The following is a 15718-nucleotide window of genomic DNA, read 5'->3' on the forward strand; positions in this document are numbered from 1 at the left end:
TTATAAAGTTGATAATCATAGGAAGAGAGAATATATTATGCAATAAATTCCTACAGCCAAATTCAGCTCCCACCTCTGCTTCTTTCTGGAAAAAATAAGACAGTGTTCATATTATATATATGGTATGATAATGAAATTTCTGCTCTTTCGATCTTTGCAAGCTGCATAAAGTGGAAAGCAAAATTCTCTCCTAAAATAGAAGGTCATTTCTAGAGATGCTGAGCATATACTAAAAGAAGAGATAAAGAGTCTCATGTAGAGTTCCAGCCTCTTAATAAAAGGGATACAGTGAGATAGAACTGGGGAAGAGTGCAGGGGCGTAGGAAACAGAGCTTGAGCCTCAGTCTAACCCCACGAGGCTGCAAAAAATGCCAAGAAATATTCACAGTGACTAACGCCTGAAGCCTCATAAAAATCAGCAGTGACTATGCAGCAACTGACAAACTCAATCACTACTGACAGAAGTGCTTTAAAGAACCTATATCTGTTTTTCCTTTAATTCTTTCTCCAAATGGTGATTCCCTTTATATGTGGTATTATTGTTTGTAAACACTGCACTTTGTTCATCAAATAAAGGTTCTATCAATACAAAAAAAAGCCCAAGGAGAGGAATATCATGTCAGTCTGTATTTTCCAATGCATCATACCCAGGCTTTCAGCCCATGAAGACATACCCTGAAGTCAACTTGCCCAAGTTGCAGGAAAAGGACCAAGCAAAGAGAAATAGCTTCGGAAATCCAGCCAATAACCCAAAGTGTGATACAGGACAGGATGCTCTCTTCATTGACACTCCTCTGGAGCTGGTCCTCTGGAAACAGGGAGTATCTGTCAGCCCACCTGCCACTACCTCCCAGATCCCACCCTCCCTCCTATCCTGTGTGGTGAGATATGGTGGGGAGACAGGGATTGTGACATAAGCAAATGGCCTGGAACTGATCTATGTAAATGCCAGCCCGTGAGATTCCTAGCAGGGACCCCGCCTGTGAAGGCCTCACAACAGCCAACCTCTTGAAACCTCCAAGCTGACTGCCTCATCCAGGGGAGGAGGGACCCCTCCACGGGAGAACGGACAGCAGGATCCTGGTAGAGGAGGCACCAAGAGCTCCAGGGAGCGGGTGGCAATCGTGTAGGCGCCATGGAGACTACCACGTGTCTTTGCGCTCCATGTTTCACATGGCAGAGGTGTCCCCGCTTATGCTCCTGTCTGTGCTTCAAGTTCCTCTTCACCGCGGAGCGGAACTGCACCTGCTTTCCCTGTCCTTACAAGGATGAGCGCGACTGCCAGTGCTGCCACTGCACCTTCTCCGAGAGCCCCAACTGCCACTTCTGCTGCTGCTCCTGGGCCAATGACCCCGACTGTAAGTGTTGCTGTACAACCAGCAGCAACCGCAAGTGCCAGTACTATGAGAGCCGCTGCTGCCGCTATGCCGCCATCACGTTCCGCAGGAGCCGCCTCCCCAGCATCCGTACCTTGTAAGTGCCGCGCGCCCGACGCCGGCCGCCGGGGCTCAGGAAAACTGGGGGCGGGGGGCCCCTGCCAGCTGTGGGGACAGGGCAGGTCAGCAGCCGCGCCCCAATTCCACCTCTTTATCTGAAAAAGGGAGGCCAGGAACTTGGGAGCAATTAACTCTCGTTACAATATGTCTTGGTGCAAATATATCACACAGTCATTGTATGGTGAGAGTTGGTAACTAGACATCGCGATATTCTTTTTGAAATGTATAGAAATAGCAACTCACTACACGTTGTGTAACGGGAACTAACATAGTGTTGTAGGTCAATTACTCTTCAAAAACAAAAAAACTCATAGGAAAAGATCAGATGTGTGATTACCAGAGGCAGGGGGTAGGGGTGGGGCATTGGATGAGGTCAGCCAAAAGGCACAGACTTCCAGTTATGATAGATAGGTTACTAGGGATGTGATGTACCACAGGATATATATAATGAACGCTGCTGTCAGTTACATATGAAAGTTAAGAGAATAAATCCTGAGTTCTTAGCCCAAGAAAAATTTTTTTAATTTTTTATTTTTTTCTATTTCTTTAATTTTGTATCTGTACGAGTTGATAGATGTTCATTAAACTTACTGTGATAATCACTGTGTGGTATTTGTAAATCAAATCATTATGTTGTACACCTTAAACTTATACAGTGCTATATGTCAATTACATCTCAATAAAACTAGAAGAAAAAAGAGCTAAAAATACTATAAAGTCTGTTTTGCACTTGATGTAACAGTAAATACGTATATTCAATGGTGCTATTATTTTAAATATTTTTTGTGTTTCAAAATGTAGCAATAAAATTTACCTCAACTGCAAGAAAAAAAAAAAACTACACTTTGTAACAATTAAGTGTACGTGTCCTAAACAGTCACTAGTCAGTATAGACCTGAGTTCCAAACCCAAGCTCCCTCAGCTGTGTGAGTGAGTGCTGAGCTCTCCTGAACCCCACCACTCTCACCTCTACAAAATACTAATAGCTAATACTTAGTGTGTAAGCAACTTGCCGGGAACCACGTGCGTGACCCCAGGTAACCCCTACCTCATGCCCATCACACCAGTGAAGAAACTGAGCATTTGAGAGGTTCAGTGGCCCAAGATCACACAACTAGTAAGATGCAGTCAGAATTTGAACCTAGAGTCTGTATGCTTAAATTAAAATGCTGTCCTGCAAAATAGACAGTATGGTACCTGCGATGATTCAGGGGCTTAATATTGCTTTGAAATCTGTTATGTGATATAAAAATATAAATTGCCCTTCCTCCTCTGAACCCTTGATATCTGCAACACTCATTGGAAAAGAGTAACTTCCACAGGCCGCTTTCGACCCCTATGGCCTGTGTAAGTACCCCAGGTGGCCATGAGCTCCTGCCAGCCTTCTCTTTGTTCCTACCCAGAAGTCATGGCACTGAGGGTCGCAATTTCTCACTTAGGGCATTAACCCTCTGTGTCAGGCACTGCATAGCCTCTTCCTGCCCTGACCAAGGCGGTCTCTTCATGTCACACATGAGGGGCATCTGGAATAGCAGAGGCAGACTTCTTAGAGGGGAAAGACCAAAACTCAGCATTCTAAGATGACAGCACTTGGAGAGGCGGAAAGATGAGAGGCAGGTTGGAAGCCTTTCGAGGCTGGAAAAACAATTTTGTGAGCAAACGCTCCGTGAATTCAGGGGAAGGATATGATCTCTCTCACAGTTCAGCCCTTTGTAGCTGGTTAATAAAAATTACTCTCAGTTCATGGACCTCGCATGGTGTTTGCATGAACAGAGAACCCAGGGGTTCTGGATTCATGTGCAGAAGTTCTAAGGTGCAGAAAGTAACTCTCACACCCCTCTCTCCTCTCAACTGCCCCATTTCCTGCACATCAGCAATGAAGAGTCACCAAGCCCATTTCAACAGGGGAAGGATGACACTGGTGCTTTGGAGATGCTTAGACCAGTAGCTCCCAAACCTTGTTTTGCATTAGAATCACCTGGGGATCTTTAAAAACTACTGATGCCTGGCCCCCACCCCCAGACATTCTGATTTCATTGGCTTCAGGTATGTCCTGGGCATCAGAATTTTTAAAAAACTCTCCTGCCCCCAGGTGGCGCTAAAGTGCAGAATGGCCTGGAGGGAAAAAGAAGGGAAGCCAGGAGACTTGCCAGGTGATATATGGGAACCCAAGTACAAGGGGAACAGGCCTAAATTTGCGAGGAGGCTGCCACGGTACAGAGGAGCAGAGGCCAGTTATCTCAACAAAAAGACAAGGCTGCTGGGCTTGGTGATGGTTGTGGCGTGGAATCATGAGCACTGAATGCCCAAGTCCAAGCCTGAGGCTTTCTGACGATGATCAGAGATGCTATTGCAAGTGTCAGGGGGTTGGTGCTGGGTCCGCTGAGGCTTATCTTCCACCTGGCCTCTCTCCTGGTGTCTGGCCCACCGCCTCCCCTGTTCCTCGTCACTGCTTCCTTCTCAGCATTTTCCTCATCCTGCCTCAGTCTGATCTCATTCATCCCCCTTTGCCTTTACTCATCTCTTTTTCTCACTTCCTTTTTCACCTTCACCCCAACTCCCTGGGCCATTAACACCTGTCTCTTCTCCCTGTTCTGTCTTTCTCTTTCCCCAGCACCCTCCTCTCTCCCTCCTTCTTTCTGATTTCTCGTGCTGTCTCCCTTTATATTACACACTGATTCTCATAGCCCCACCTTATGAAACTAGAGAAATCCACCCAGCTCTCATGTATACATCTGCCCTCCCCCCTCCAGATGACCCCTCCAAAGCTGGAGCAGGAGAAAGCAGAGAGGCTGGGAAAGCAGAGAAGGAGCAGAGCTGAGAACATTGAGTCTGGCAGGCTTGGACACCAGCATGCAGATCTCTAAGGGATGAGCTATCCAGGTGCCCGCGTCTCCATAACCGGCACTGTCCCCATGGTGCCACTCCCTTCCAACATGTTCGGGTATCACCCTTGACTGCCTGGGCTCTGAGACCTGGGTCCCTGGCCAAGGGAATGGGGAAGGATCCAGAGGCTTATAGGGACTGCAAGAACGCAAAAGAGAACACAGGCAGAATGCCAAACGCAACCCCTAGACATCGCTAATACAAACAGAGAAGAAGGGATAGGAATAGTCACAAAATCAGTATGTTTTCTTTTTAAACATCTTTATTGGAGTATAATTGCTTTACAATGTGTGTTAGTTTCTGCTGTATAACAAAGTGAATCAGCTATACATATACATATATCCCCACATCCCTTCCCTCTTGCGTCTCCCTCCCACCCTCCCTATCCCACCCCTCTAGGTGGTCACAAAGCACCGAGCTGATCTCCCTGTGCTACAAAGCTGCTTCCCACTAGCTATCTATTTTACATTTGGTAGTGTATATATGTCCATGCCACTCTCTCACTTCGTCCCAGCTTACCCTTCCCCCTCCCCATGTCCTCAAGTCCATTCTCTACATCTGTGTCTTTATTCCTGTCCTGCCCCTAGGTTCTTCAGAACCATTGTTTTTTTTTAGATCCCATATATATGTGTTAACATACAGTATTTGTTTTCCTCTTTCTGACTTACTTCACGCTGTATGACAGACTCTAGGTCCAAATAAGTATGTTTTATACCTCCATCCCCATGGCTAATTCATTTATTTTCATAAACTGCTTTTGCCCTGATTGTAGCTTCTTAGAACATGCACTTGAGAGTTTACAAGTATGCACTTACTTCATCCATAGTTCTTACAATATATGAAATCAGCCTCAGATATTAGAGAAAGATTCAACACACACACACACACACACACCCCGTACAAGCACATATTTTTCATAGACTTGACCACTGTTTTCCCCTGCTGTGGACATGAGCTGGCTAGGAACAGAGGGGAGTCACTATAGTGGCCATTCATTGAATGCTTACTATGTCCAGGGAGTTAAGCACTTATCGTGGATTATCTCATGGGGACTTTAAAATCCTCATGAAGGAAGTAGTATTGTGAGCTTTGATTTACTGAGGGTGAGAGAGGTGAAGAAACTTATGTCAAAAGTGCAACTCTACAGCAGCTGTGCAACCCGCCCCTAGCACCTAGCCCCTTAGGTCACAGTTGAGGTCTGGTGATCAGAACACACGGGGGCTGGGCTTGGCTGGGCAACTAACCTCCTGGTGTCCTGTGAAGAACACTTTGCCCACCTTCTTCTATGTTCCATCTCACACACAATAGTAATGTCAGTGCCCAGAGGAGACTGGATTTACTGGCCCAGTGCAACAACTGAGAGATACACCACGAGCAAGCGTGAGGTGTCTCCGTAAGAAGGCATCACTAAGTTATTACAGGATTTAGGCGCATGTTAGGTGAGGACGCCGGGGTAAATCTCCTATTAGGTGTCTTAATAAATCTTGCCTAGAAGGTGGGAAGAACAGAGTTGAGCCTGATGCTGCAACTGGTGAAAGAGCAGCAGTCACTGTCCTTAACCAGGACAGGGGATGTTTGATCATTTTTGTGGTTTGGACAATGTTCTTGCTTTTGTCTGAGTTCAAACATGAAGAAGTGGTCTTGTTTCTGTTTTGCTCCATCACAGTCCCAGAATGGCCTTGTCTGCTGTGGGTGTTCTGTGATATTATCCAGGGCCAACAGAACCCCAAGACCCAGCTGACAGTGCCAGCCCCTCTGGACTGTTTTTCTCTTGCTCAAAAATTAACAAGCAGTTGTATCGCACTTACTGTGTTCCAGGGACTGCTCTAAGGCCATGCAGGTATTCAAATCAATTTTAATTTTCTCAAGAAACTCTATCAGGCGAGTACTAATTTTATAACGAGGAGAGAGGCAGAGAGAGGTTAATTAACTTACCTGGTGTCGCCCAGCTAAAGGATGGTGGAGGGGGGTTTAGAACCCAGGCACCATCCGCCCGCTCCCCACCCCACCCCGGCACAGCCATGCCCCTCCCCATCACACCACAAAGCAGCTCAGTGACACCCCGGTTCCTTCCGAGGTGGAGAAACGGAGCTCTCCTCCTGAGGTCCCGTGTTTGCTTCCCCTTGCAGCTCCAAGACGGCCCTGCGCATCGGGAGCAGCGACACGCAACTGGATAAGGTGAAGATGATGCCCGCGAAAAGCAACCTGGTCAGCCACCTGTTGTGCCCCATCTGCAGCCAGCTGCGCCTGCACTCCTTCATACTACCCTGCCACCACAGCCTGTGCGAGAAGTGCCTGCGGCAGCTGCAGAAGCACGCCGAGGTCACCGAGAACTTCTTCATCCTCATCTGCCCCGTGTGCAACCGCTCGCACTGCATGCCCTACAGCCACAAGATGCTGCTGCCCGAGAACTACCTGCGCGGACGCCTCACCAAGCGCTACATGCAGCAGCATGGCTACCTCAGGTGGCGCTTCGACCGCTCCAGCGGGCCTATCGTCTGCCAGGTCTGCCGCAGCCAGAGCGTCGCCTACAAGCGCTGCATCACCTGCCGCCTCAACCTGTGCAACGAGTGCCTCAAGACCTTCCACTCGGACGTGGCCATGCAGGACCACGTGTTCGTGGACACCAGCACCGAGGACCAGGACGAGAAGATCTGCATCCACCACCCGTCCAGCCGCGTCATTGAGTACTGCCGGAACGACCACGCGTTGCTCTGCAGCTTCTGCAAGACTGCCCTACACAATGACCACGACACCATCAGCCTCATCGATGCCTGCTCCGAGAGGGCTGCCGCGCTCTTCAGCGCCATCGCCAAGTTCAAAGCAGGTCCTGGTCCCCTCTTCTCCCTCCAACACTCCTAGCTCAGGAACTGATGGGGAAGGTGATTTGGGAGGATCTGTTTAGAGAGAGCCTTACCTCCACCTGGTGGGGCAGTCCAAGCCCTGGGAGACACTGAGCCAGGCTGCAAGTCAGTGGCCTGGAATCCACATCTGGCAACTACCGCCAGCCACTTAACCTCCCTGTGCCTTGGTTTTCTCATCTATAAAATGGGGATAATGGTGTTACCCAATGCAAGTTCGTGTGCCCGGCACACAGTGGGGCCAAACAAACTGACAATAGGTTGGAGTTTGGACCAGAGAAAGATTTATTGCAGGGTCAGGCAAGGAGACAGGTGGCTCCTGTCCCCCAAAACCCCAAGCTCTGGGAGGGGGTTCAGCAAGGCACTTTTAAAAGCAAGGTGAGGGAGGGGTCAGGTTGGTTGCTGCAAGCTTCTTGGTGTCTGTATCCTTTGTTCTTGCAGCTGTCCACGTAGGTCAGGTCACGATGTTCCTGCAAACCTCCAACAAGACAAATGTTATTCTCTGTTCTGCAACTTTTTATCTCTATGTGAATGGACTTTTAAAGATGAGAGCCTTGAGAATGGGCTATCCCGTATATTTCAGGCTATAGGCAACATTCTTTTACAAAAGGTTCAGAGCCAGCAGGACTAACCACATGTTAACAAAGCACAAAGGTTAAAGCAAAAGGAACAGATCTAATACGACATCAGATTTGTTCTTCCCTGAACAATTTGTTCTTTCCTCATTGGGTGGTTGTGAGGATTAAATGAGATACTCTAACTGAAGCATGCAAAAAACGATCTAGCCCATAATAAGTACATAAAGATTCTATAATCTTGGTTATAATTTTCATGACCTTGGGCCTCATTTCCTCCTTTGGAGAAGGAAGAGATTGATCCTGTAGCATCCTGAAGTTCTGTGAGCCTTTCTAAGGTGTTTTGTCCCTAAGGATGGATTTCTTCAGTATCTTCCCAATTTAAAGGGGAAAAGAATTAAGTCGATGCTGAGAGTTACCTCAGTTTTAAATTTCCCTTGAAGTCGCAAGCAGCACAGTAAAGGAACTGATAGCAAATACATAATAATGGGAAAACCCAGAAATAGCCAGTAATGTTGTAGTTAACAGCTCACTTTTCCTCTGCACGCCTGCTCATGGTTATTTTATGTTGGCTACATATAATATAGTTATAGTTTCTATAAGGGAAACTGACTCAGGTTTTCGTGATGGAACCCAGTACAGTGATATTTCACAGGGTTCGGCAAAGAGCCCAATAATTTCTGGGTGTATATCCACCAGGTTAGACATGAGGATCTCAGGGATCCTTTTAGGCTCTTTGCCCCTGGGAATAGCTTCCTTGAACAGAGGCCTACTTTACCGGGGCCTTTTAGAGGACTTATGTCTAATCCTCTCCATAATCCTACAGTACAGGCACTAATATTCCACCCCAACCCCAGGATAGACAACTGGGATTCCAAGAAGGAACTGGCCCAAGTCCCCTAGTAAATGGCAGAGCCGGTCTCTCTGACTCCGAAGTCCATGTTAATTCCACAACATTCATTTGACAACCTATTCTGCTAAACAGTGACCAGAATCTAAAGATAAAGAGATTGAAAAACAATGGGAACCACCACCACACCTGTGGTCTGTTTCCCTACGTGGTGGCCTAGAGTCAAATGACCAGCGTGCTCCAGATCAACCCAGCCTCTCCCCTGTCAGAAATGTCAGTGTCCATACAAACAGGTCTGAACAGATCGACAAGGAGGCAGCTTTCCGCTGAGCTGCACAGGAAGGTCCCACTGGACATAGAAGTGGGTCAGGGGCAGACTTTGCTAAATATGTCCCCCAGGGCCTCTCACCAGCATGAATATTTCAGGAATAACTTGATTTCTCAATTGCTCCATGCCTAGAAACATTGTTTGTCAATTGACACTTATTCAATTTGGGAACAGTACCAGGGAAGCCCCTATATTAAAGAAAGCCTACAGGAGCCACGTTGCCAGGCCAATGGAAGCCCCCATTGGTTCCTAGAGGGTTTTCTTAAGGCGGAACCCGTGGCCTGAGCTTGGCTGGATTCCTTTTTAAGTACCCCAGGTGATTCTGATGTCACAGAAGACTGAGAAGGGCAACTGGAGCAATTAAGAACATAGGCTCTGGAGTTAGACAAATAGAATTAGGGACAGGCCCTGGGTCCTTCTAGTTACTTGCTGTGTGACACTGGGCAGTCACTTAACCTCTCTGAGCCTTAGTGTCTTCATCTATAAATGGAAACAACATCTTCCTCTTCTGAAGTTATATGTAATGTATGATAATATATAGATATGATCCATATGTGTGATACATGATAATGTATGGATTGGATCTATATAAACATTTAATAAAGAGTAGCTAGTTTTGGGCTTCCCTGATGGTGCAGTGGTTGAGAGTCCGCCTGCCGATGCAGGGGACGCGGGTTCGTGCCCCAGTCAGGGAAGATCCCACGTGCCGCGGAGCGGCTGGGCCCGTGAGCCATGGCCGCTGAGCCTGCGCGTCCGGAGCCTGTGCTCCGCAATGGGAGAGGCCGCAACAGTGAGAGGCCCACGTACCTCAAAAAAAAAAAAAAAAAAAATAGTAGCTAGTTTTAAATATAGTGCCTGAAAGAGACCTTGCTTTGACTTTGTTCTAAGACCAGCTCTTGCAAAACTGTCTTATTTGTAAGGGGCATCTTCCCCCTCATCTAAGACATTTTTATCCTACCTCTCCAGACTCAGCTCTAAGGAGCCTAACTAATCCCTAATAAAGCAAGGAATTTCCTATTCAGATTTCTTCTAACAGTGAGTAACTATTGAAGAGTCAAAGGAATTAATGTATAACGTGGAATTTCAGGGGCCCTAAGTCACAGCAGGGCTTGCACGTGGAGAGGGCAGGGAGCATTTCTCAGCACCACTGCAAGCACATCCTGACAGTCTCCTGTTCAGCCCCCATCTGTATTGCCTCCCCATCCCTTCTGGGCCAGTGTGAGGGAGGAGGTGAGCAGAGGAAATGGGGGCTTCAGAAAGCAGGCCAGAGAGCAACACTGCTGACGTTCACCCCAAAGATGTTAGAAAACAGGACAGAATGGCTTTCACTCAACAAACACCATTCTAGCACCTCTACACATCCTAGTCATGGTGGTAACTGAGACAGTTGTGGTCCTGTTCTCATGGTCTGCCAGAACCCGAGGGTTTCTCTTATTGTAATGCACATCTCTGTGCCACCACCCACAGAGATCCAACTTACTGTGGACCCAGGGCTATGTTAAGAAACATGACTTGGTCACCCCCACTGCTGAGTAAAATTTGGAGAGGATTATAGCCCATCAAATCACTGCAGAGTCAGCCTTTCATGGGGAGGACCTTACCTCTAGCATAGGCCACAGAAGGTTGACGTGTCTTGAAATCACTGCCTAATGCCTATAAAGACCCTATAAACCACTGCCTATTGCCTAAGACCCTATAAATGGCAACTGTGAAGTTGCCATTTCACAGACAGAGGTGGCCCACATGCTCGTCCTGCCCCAGCATCTTCCACACTGCAGTATCGTTGGGTTTATGCGTGCCTGGAACATCAGTGACCTCTCACACTCATATCTGTATCCCTAGAGCCTAGAAAAGCATGTGACATGGAACAGGTGTCACATGTTTGTTGAATGACTGAGTGAACTTAAAATCCAAATGCCACGTGAGAGGCGGCAGGATAAACTCGGTTTTCCTTGAAATGTAACAGCAGATGCTTTCTGGAAAGTAAGTGGGGAGTAAGTAAGAGAGGGAGCCCAGCTGAACCCAAGGGAGTCAAAGTCCCCAGCAGAGAAAAGGAACATGTTAAAGAGCAAACACAGTGAAGGGGAACTTTGCTGATCTGCCACCATTGTCTAGGGCTGGGTTTTGATGAACAAGGCAAGGCAGTATTTAGAAGCAGTCATCAGAAATTTAGTTCTTTCTCCCACCCCTGCAAAAGCTTAAGTTTTCACACAGGGGAAATCCATCACTTTGTGGCATCATCTCTTCTCAAGTAAAACTTGCTGACAAGTGAAGTCTGGTGAAAACTAACATCAAAGGTGGCCTTGAACTCCCAACTTTAGACCCAAGGCTGCAGGGATTACTAGATAGAAGTATGCCAGGGAAGGATGGCTGTCCTACCCAAGGGAAGTATTACACAAGGAGAAAGAGAGGAGTGTATGGAGAGAGGCCACATTCATTTTATAAACCTATGCTAGCATCTTTCAGCCCAGCAACAAGTGGTTTCCCTCCCTTTCCACCCACATCTTTGGAGCCCAAGTTAGTTTTCTCCAGTTTGCCACTGGCTTTGACATCTGGAGAAATGAAAAATTTAACCGAAGTAACTCACTTGGTTGTTTTGCAGTCCGATACGAAATTGATAATGACCTCATGGAATTCAACATTTTAAAAAACAGCTTCAAAGCTGACAAGGAGGTAAAGCGCAAAGAGATCAGAAATGGATTCCTCAAGCTGCGTAGCATTCTCCAGGAGAAAGAGAAAACCATCATGGAGCAGATAGAGAACCTGGAAGTGTCCAGGCAGAAGGAGATTGAACACTATGTGTACGTCACCACCATGAAAGTGAACGAGATGGGTGGCCTGATCGCCTACTCCAAGGAAGCCCTGAAGGAGACAGGCCAAGTGGCGTTCCTGCAGTCGGCCAAGATTCTGGTGGACCAGATCGAGGACGGCATCCAGAATACCTACAGGCCGGACCCACAGCTCCGGTTCCACTCCTTGAACTGCATGCCCTTGGACTTTGCTGAGCTCTCCAATGCCATCCACGAACTCTTCCCCGCAGGGCCCAAGAAGGTGTGTTCCTCGGGGAACTCCCTGCCATCACCCTACCCCGTGCACTCAGAAACGATGATTGCCAGGAAGGTCACTTGCAGCACCCACAGCTTCGGCAACCAGCAGATATGCCAGCGGAGCTCCTCCCTATTGTCCTTTAATGGCCCCAACTGTGAGAAGACCGAGATGGGTCTGGAGGCCTACAGGCGAGCCCAGTCCGCTGGACCTGCCAAGCCCACAGACAGCCTCTACACTTACTGGAGTGCAGGGGTAGAAAACCAGCCTGTGCAGGACAGCAGCAGCTTCCACAACTGGTACTCGTTCAATGATAGCTCCCTGAAGACTCCAGGCCCAATTCTTATCTACCAGACTCTGGTGTATCCGAGAGCTGCCAAGGTAAGAAAGGCTCTGGGCCCTGTAGGGAAGATAGGAGGGTGTGGGCTATGGAATGGAGTGGGGTAGTCAGGAAAGGTTGCACTTACTTGTTTGACCTCTAGGGTCCAGTCACTCAAATCTGTCCCTCTAAACTCTTTGTGGTCAGTCCATTCAAAAGGGATAAGTTCCCGAAATCTTAAGTAGCCCAAGATTGTTTTAAACCAAACAATGTATTTAACTCATAGCCAGAAGTACATCTGAAAGCCCCAACTCCACTTCAAAGGCAGCTTCTCTATTGAAAGAGAGCACAATTTGGGAAACAAAGTAATTTGAAGAGACTTCTTGGAGAGGGTAACATTTTCCAGAGGAGAACGTGTAGCAGTAGAGGGAGCACAGAAATTGGAATTAGAAAAGCAGGCTCCGTTGTCTATCAGCTGTGATTCCTCTAAACTGCTACTTCTTCTAAAGAAACTGTCCAGACTCTTCATGATTTGGAAAGATTAGAAGGATAATCCCCAATGGAATTCCAGTCCTTATCTCCCGAGATTCAGCTTTTTGGGGAAGGGGGTGGGGGTGGCATTGGAGGTGTGTGGATGTCTCACAGACCTCTACAGCTACCATCACCCAGCTTCAGGGGACATGGCTGTCCTTTGACCTTCTAGGCCTAACATGAACAAATGGCGCATCTCTCAACATTCCTTTCAAATCCAGCTGAACCTAAATTGAATTGTTTCTAGAATGTTTTATTAAAGTCGAGGGAGGAAAAAAGATATTCTATCAGAGCATATCTTGCCTCCTCTTGGGGTCCTACAGGGATATCTCCCAAGCCAACCCACTGCCTGCTTCCATGTGGCAGAGCCCATCTTTTGTCTCCATGATCCGAGAACACTCACAAAGATTTTTAGCATCCTTGAATCCTAAACTAGTGGTTCTCAAACATTAATATGCACCTGAGGATCTGGTTAAAATGCAGATTCTGCTTCAGTGGGTCTCAGTGGGGCCTGAGATTCTACGCTTCTAACAAACTTCCAGATGTTGGCATTGCTGCCGGTCTGCAGACCACAATTTAGTATCAAGGGTCTAAAAACAAGAAAATGAAACCCAGACACTGACCAAGCCTTACTTTTCTATTCTCCTGAGACATTATAATCTATGTCTTGGCATTTATAATTGACCCCAAGAATGACCTTATGTTGCAAGGTAGAACATGTACAACATACCCTCCCATAGGCTGTCAGACACAGCAAAAGTATCTCTGCCCTTCACATAACAGATGCCCGCAACGGAGCAGCTGAACCTACATTTCCAAATGATCATAGATCAGCAAAACCTGCAGTGTATGTGATATTATATCAGGGATGGCATTAGGTCTCATCTCACACAACTCAGACCACTTGGGAGGTGGGCGGGATCTTGCTCTGTAGGGGAAGGACTGGTGATACCTGCTCTGTACTTGGGCTTGGAGAACAGTCACCCTATGCCACCTATAAATGGTCCCTTGATGAGCTCAAGAAAGGACCCTACACAGAAAAAATCCAGTCAAGTTATTGACTCTCAAGATAAGACACCTAAACCTACTGCCAAACAGTGGTATTTGATGTAAAAATATCATTGATCCGTATTTCAGGATCACGGGATGTAATTCACACAGGAATCATAGTACTCAGTAATGCAGGAGACGAAATCTGTGTTGGCATCTCTCTCAAGTGATGGTTGACTAACAGTGTTCTTTTGGCATGGGAAATATTCTTTAAGTTAGCCTTATACTTGTCACTCTGTACCTTAAAAATCCTAAAGAGTTTTTTCATAAAAACTCAACTTTATTTCTAGAACTCGTTCCCAAGGAAGTGATTAAAAATTCAATGAAGATTCATGCCCCAAAGTGTTCAATGCATCATTACTTATTAGAGTGTAAAATTAGAAACAACCTAAATGTTCAGCTATAGAAGGAGTAAATCACTTATAGGGCAGTTATTAAAATGGTGCTTTGCTGAATTTTTAATGATATAGGGACATATATAAAATGTAATAAGTGAAAGAAAGCAGGAATCAGAGCAATAATAATCCAAATTATATGTATTTGTGTGCCTGTGTATATTCCAAAATTGGAAAGAAATATAATGAATTATTAACTGAATTGTGGGATTAAAAGAGATGTTTATTTTCTTTCTTTCTTTATAATTTTTCTGTATTTTCCAGGTATGTATTTTAAATGAGTATGTTTTGATAATCAGAAAAGATAAGTTAATTTTTATTAACAAGTCACGTACATGTACAGTTTTAAAAGTGTAAATTCATAAAAAAATTATAAATTAATTATACAAATCAATACAAATTTTAAAATTTATATACTTATGAGTAATTATAAATTAACTTTATACACAATAACATTTAAATTTATTAACATTTAAATAAACCATGCAATATCTGTTTAAAAATGCAATTATTATAAAATATTTATATGCCGGGCACACTCTGCTAATTGACACTTGTTAATATACCTCTTCCCAAGAGGTGACATTTTATGCTTTGAGTGTCAACATATATTCTCCATGACTCGGATAAGTCACTTCACCTCTTTGGGACTCTACTTCCTTGTGTATGAAACAGAGAGTTGAACTAGATACACTGTTCAACTTTAGTAGTCTGTGGTTCCATTGGAATCGCTGAATGTAAGCCTGCTGAGCCTCCACTGTAAAATGGGATAATGAAATCTCCCTCCTAGGGAACTGTGAGGACTAAACGAGGCAGGCAATGTCTGACACAGAATCTGGTGCATAATATGTGTTCAATAAATGGTAGCCACTTTGGTTAGTGGTGTCAGGAGGACAAGTTCACCTCCGCAGTGACAGGAGCAGAAGCCAGAGGAGCATTCTTCTGTTCTTGAAACGCATTGAAAGCCTCACGTCGGGATTCATCACGAAGCCTTTCAGGACTGTTGCACAAGGTCTAATTCAAAGTCTTCAGCAGCTAGAGGGAATGAGTGAGCTTAAACTCACCCCAGAGAGTCCACGACACAGATCTTCATGGGAAAGAAAGCTGAATGGTGTGTGCTAGTAACCCACTGACATGTTCATTTCTTCCTAGGTTTACTGGACATGCCCAATAGAAGACGTGGACTCTTTTGAGATGGAATTCTACGAACTCATTAATTCCCCTCCTAACAATGTGCAGGCAGAGCTCTGTGCACAAATTCGGGATATAATGCAGCAGAACCTGGAGCTGCACAATCTGACCCCCAACACCGAGTATCTGTTTAAAGTGAGAGCCGTCAACGATAACGGTCCTGGGCAGTGGAGTGACATCTGCAAGGTACC

At 46.1% G+C, this 15718-nt stretch overlaps 1 protein-coding gene across 1 annotated transcript in view; it reads left to right on the top strand.

Moving 5' to 3' along the window:
- The first annotated feature begins 1135 nt into the window (after positions 1-1135).
- The window catches only part of TRIM42 (tripartite motif containing 42), a 29384-nt gene continuing 14801 nt past the window's right edge, over positions 1136-15718 (top strand). The window contains exons 1-4 of the mRNA XM_060010070.1: positions 1136-1473; positions 6512-7209; positions 11599-12422; positions 15489-15713. Of these exons, the coding sequence (XP_059866053.1) occupies positions 1136-1473; positions 6512-7209; positions 11599-12422; positions 15489-15713 (2085 nt within the window). The remainder of the gene's footprint in view (positions 1474-6511; positions 7210-11598; positions 12423-15488; positions 15714-15718) is intronic.

Source organism: Delphinus delphis, chromosome 4 (genome assembly GCF_949987515.2).
Source record: "Delphinus delphis chromosome 4, mDelDel1.2, whole genome shotgun sequence".
Classification (NCBI taxonomy): domain Eukaryota; kingdom Metazoa; phylum Chordata; class Mammalia; order Artiodactyla; family Delphinidae; genus Delphinus; species Delphinus delphis.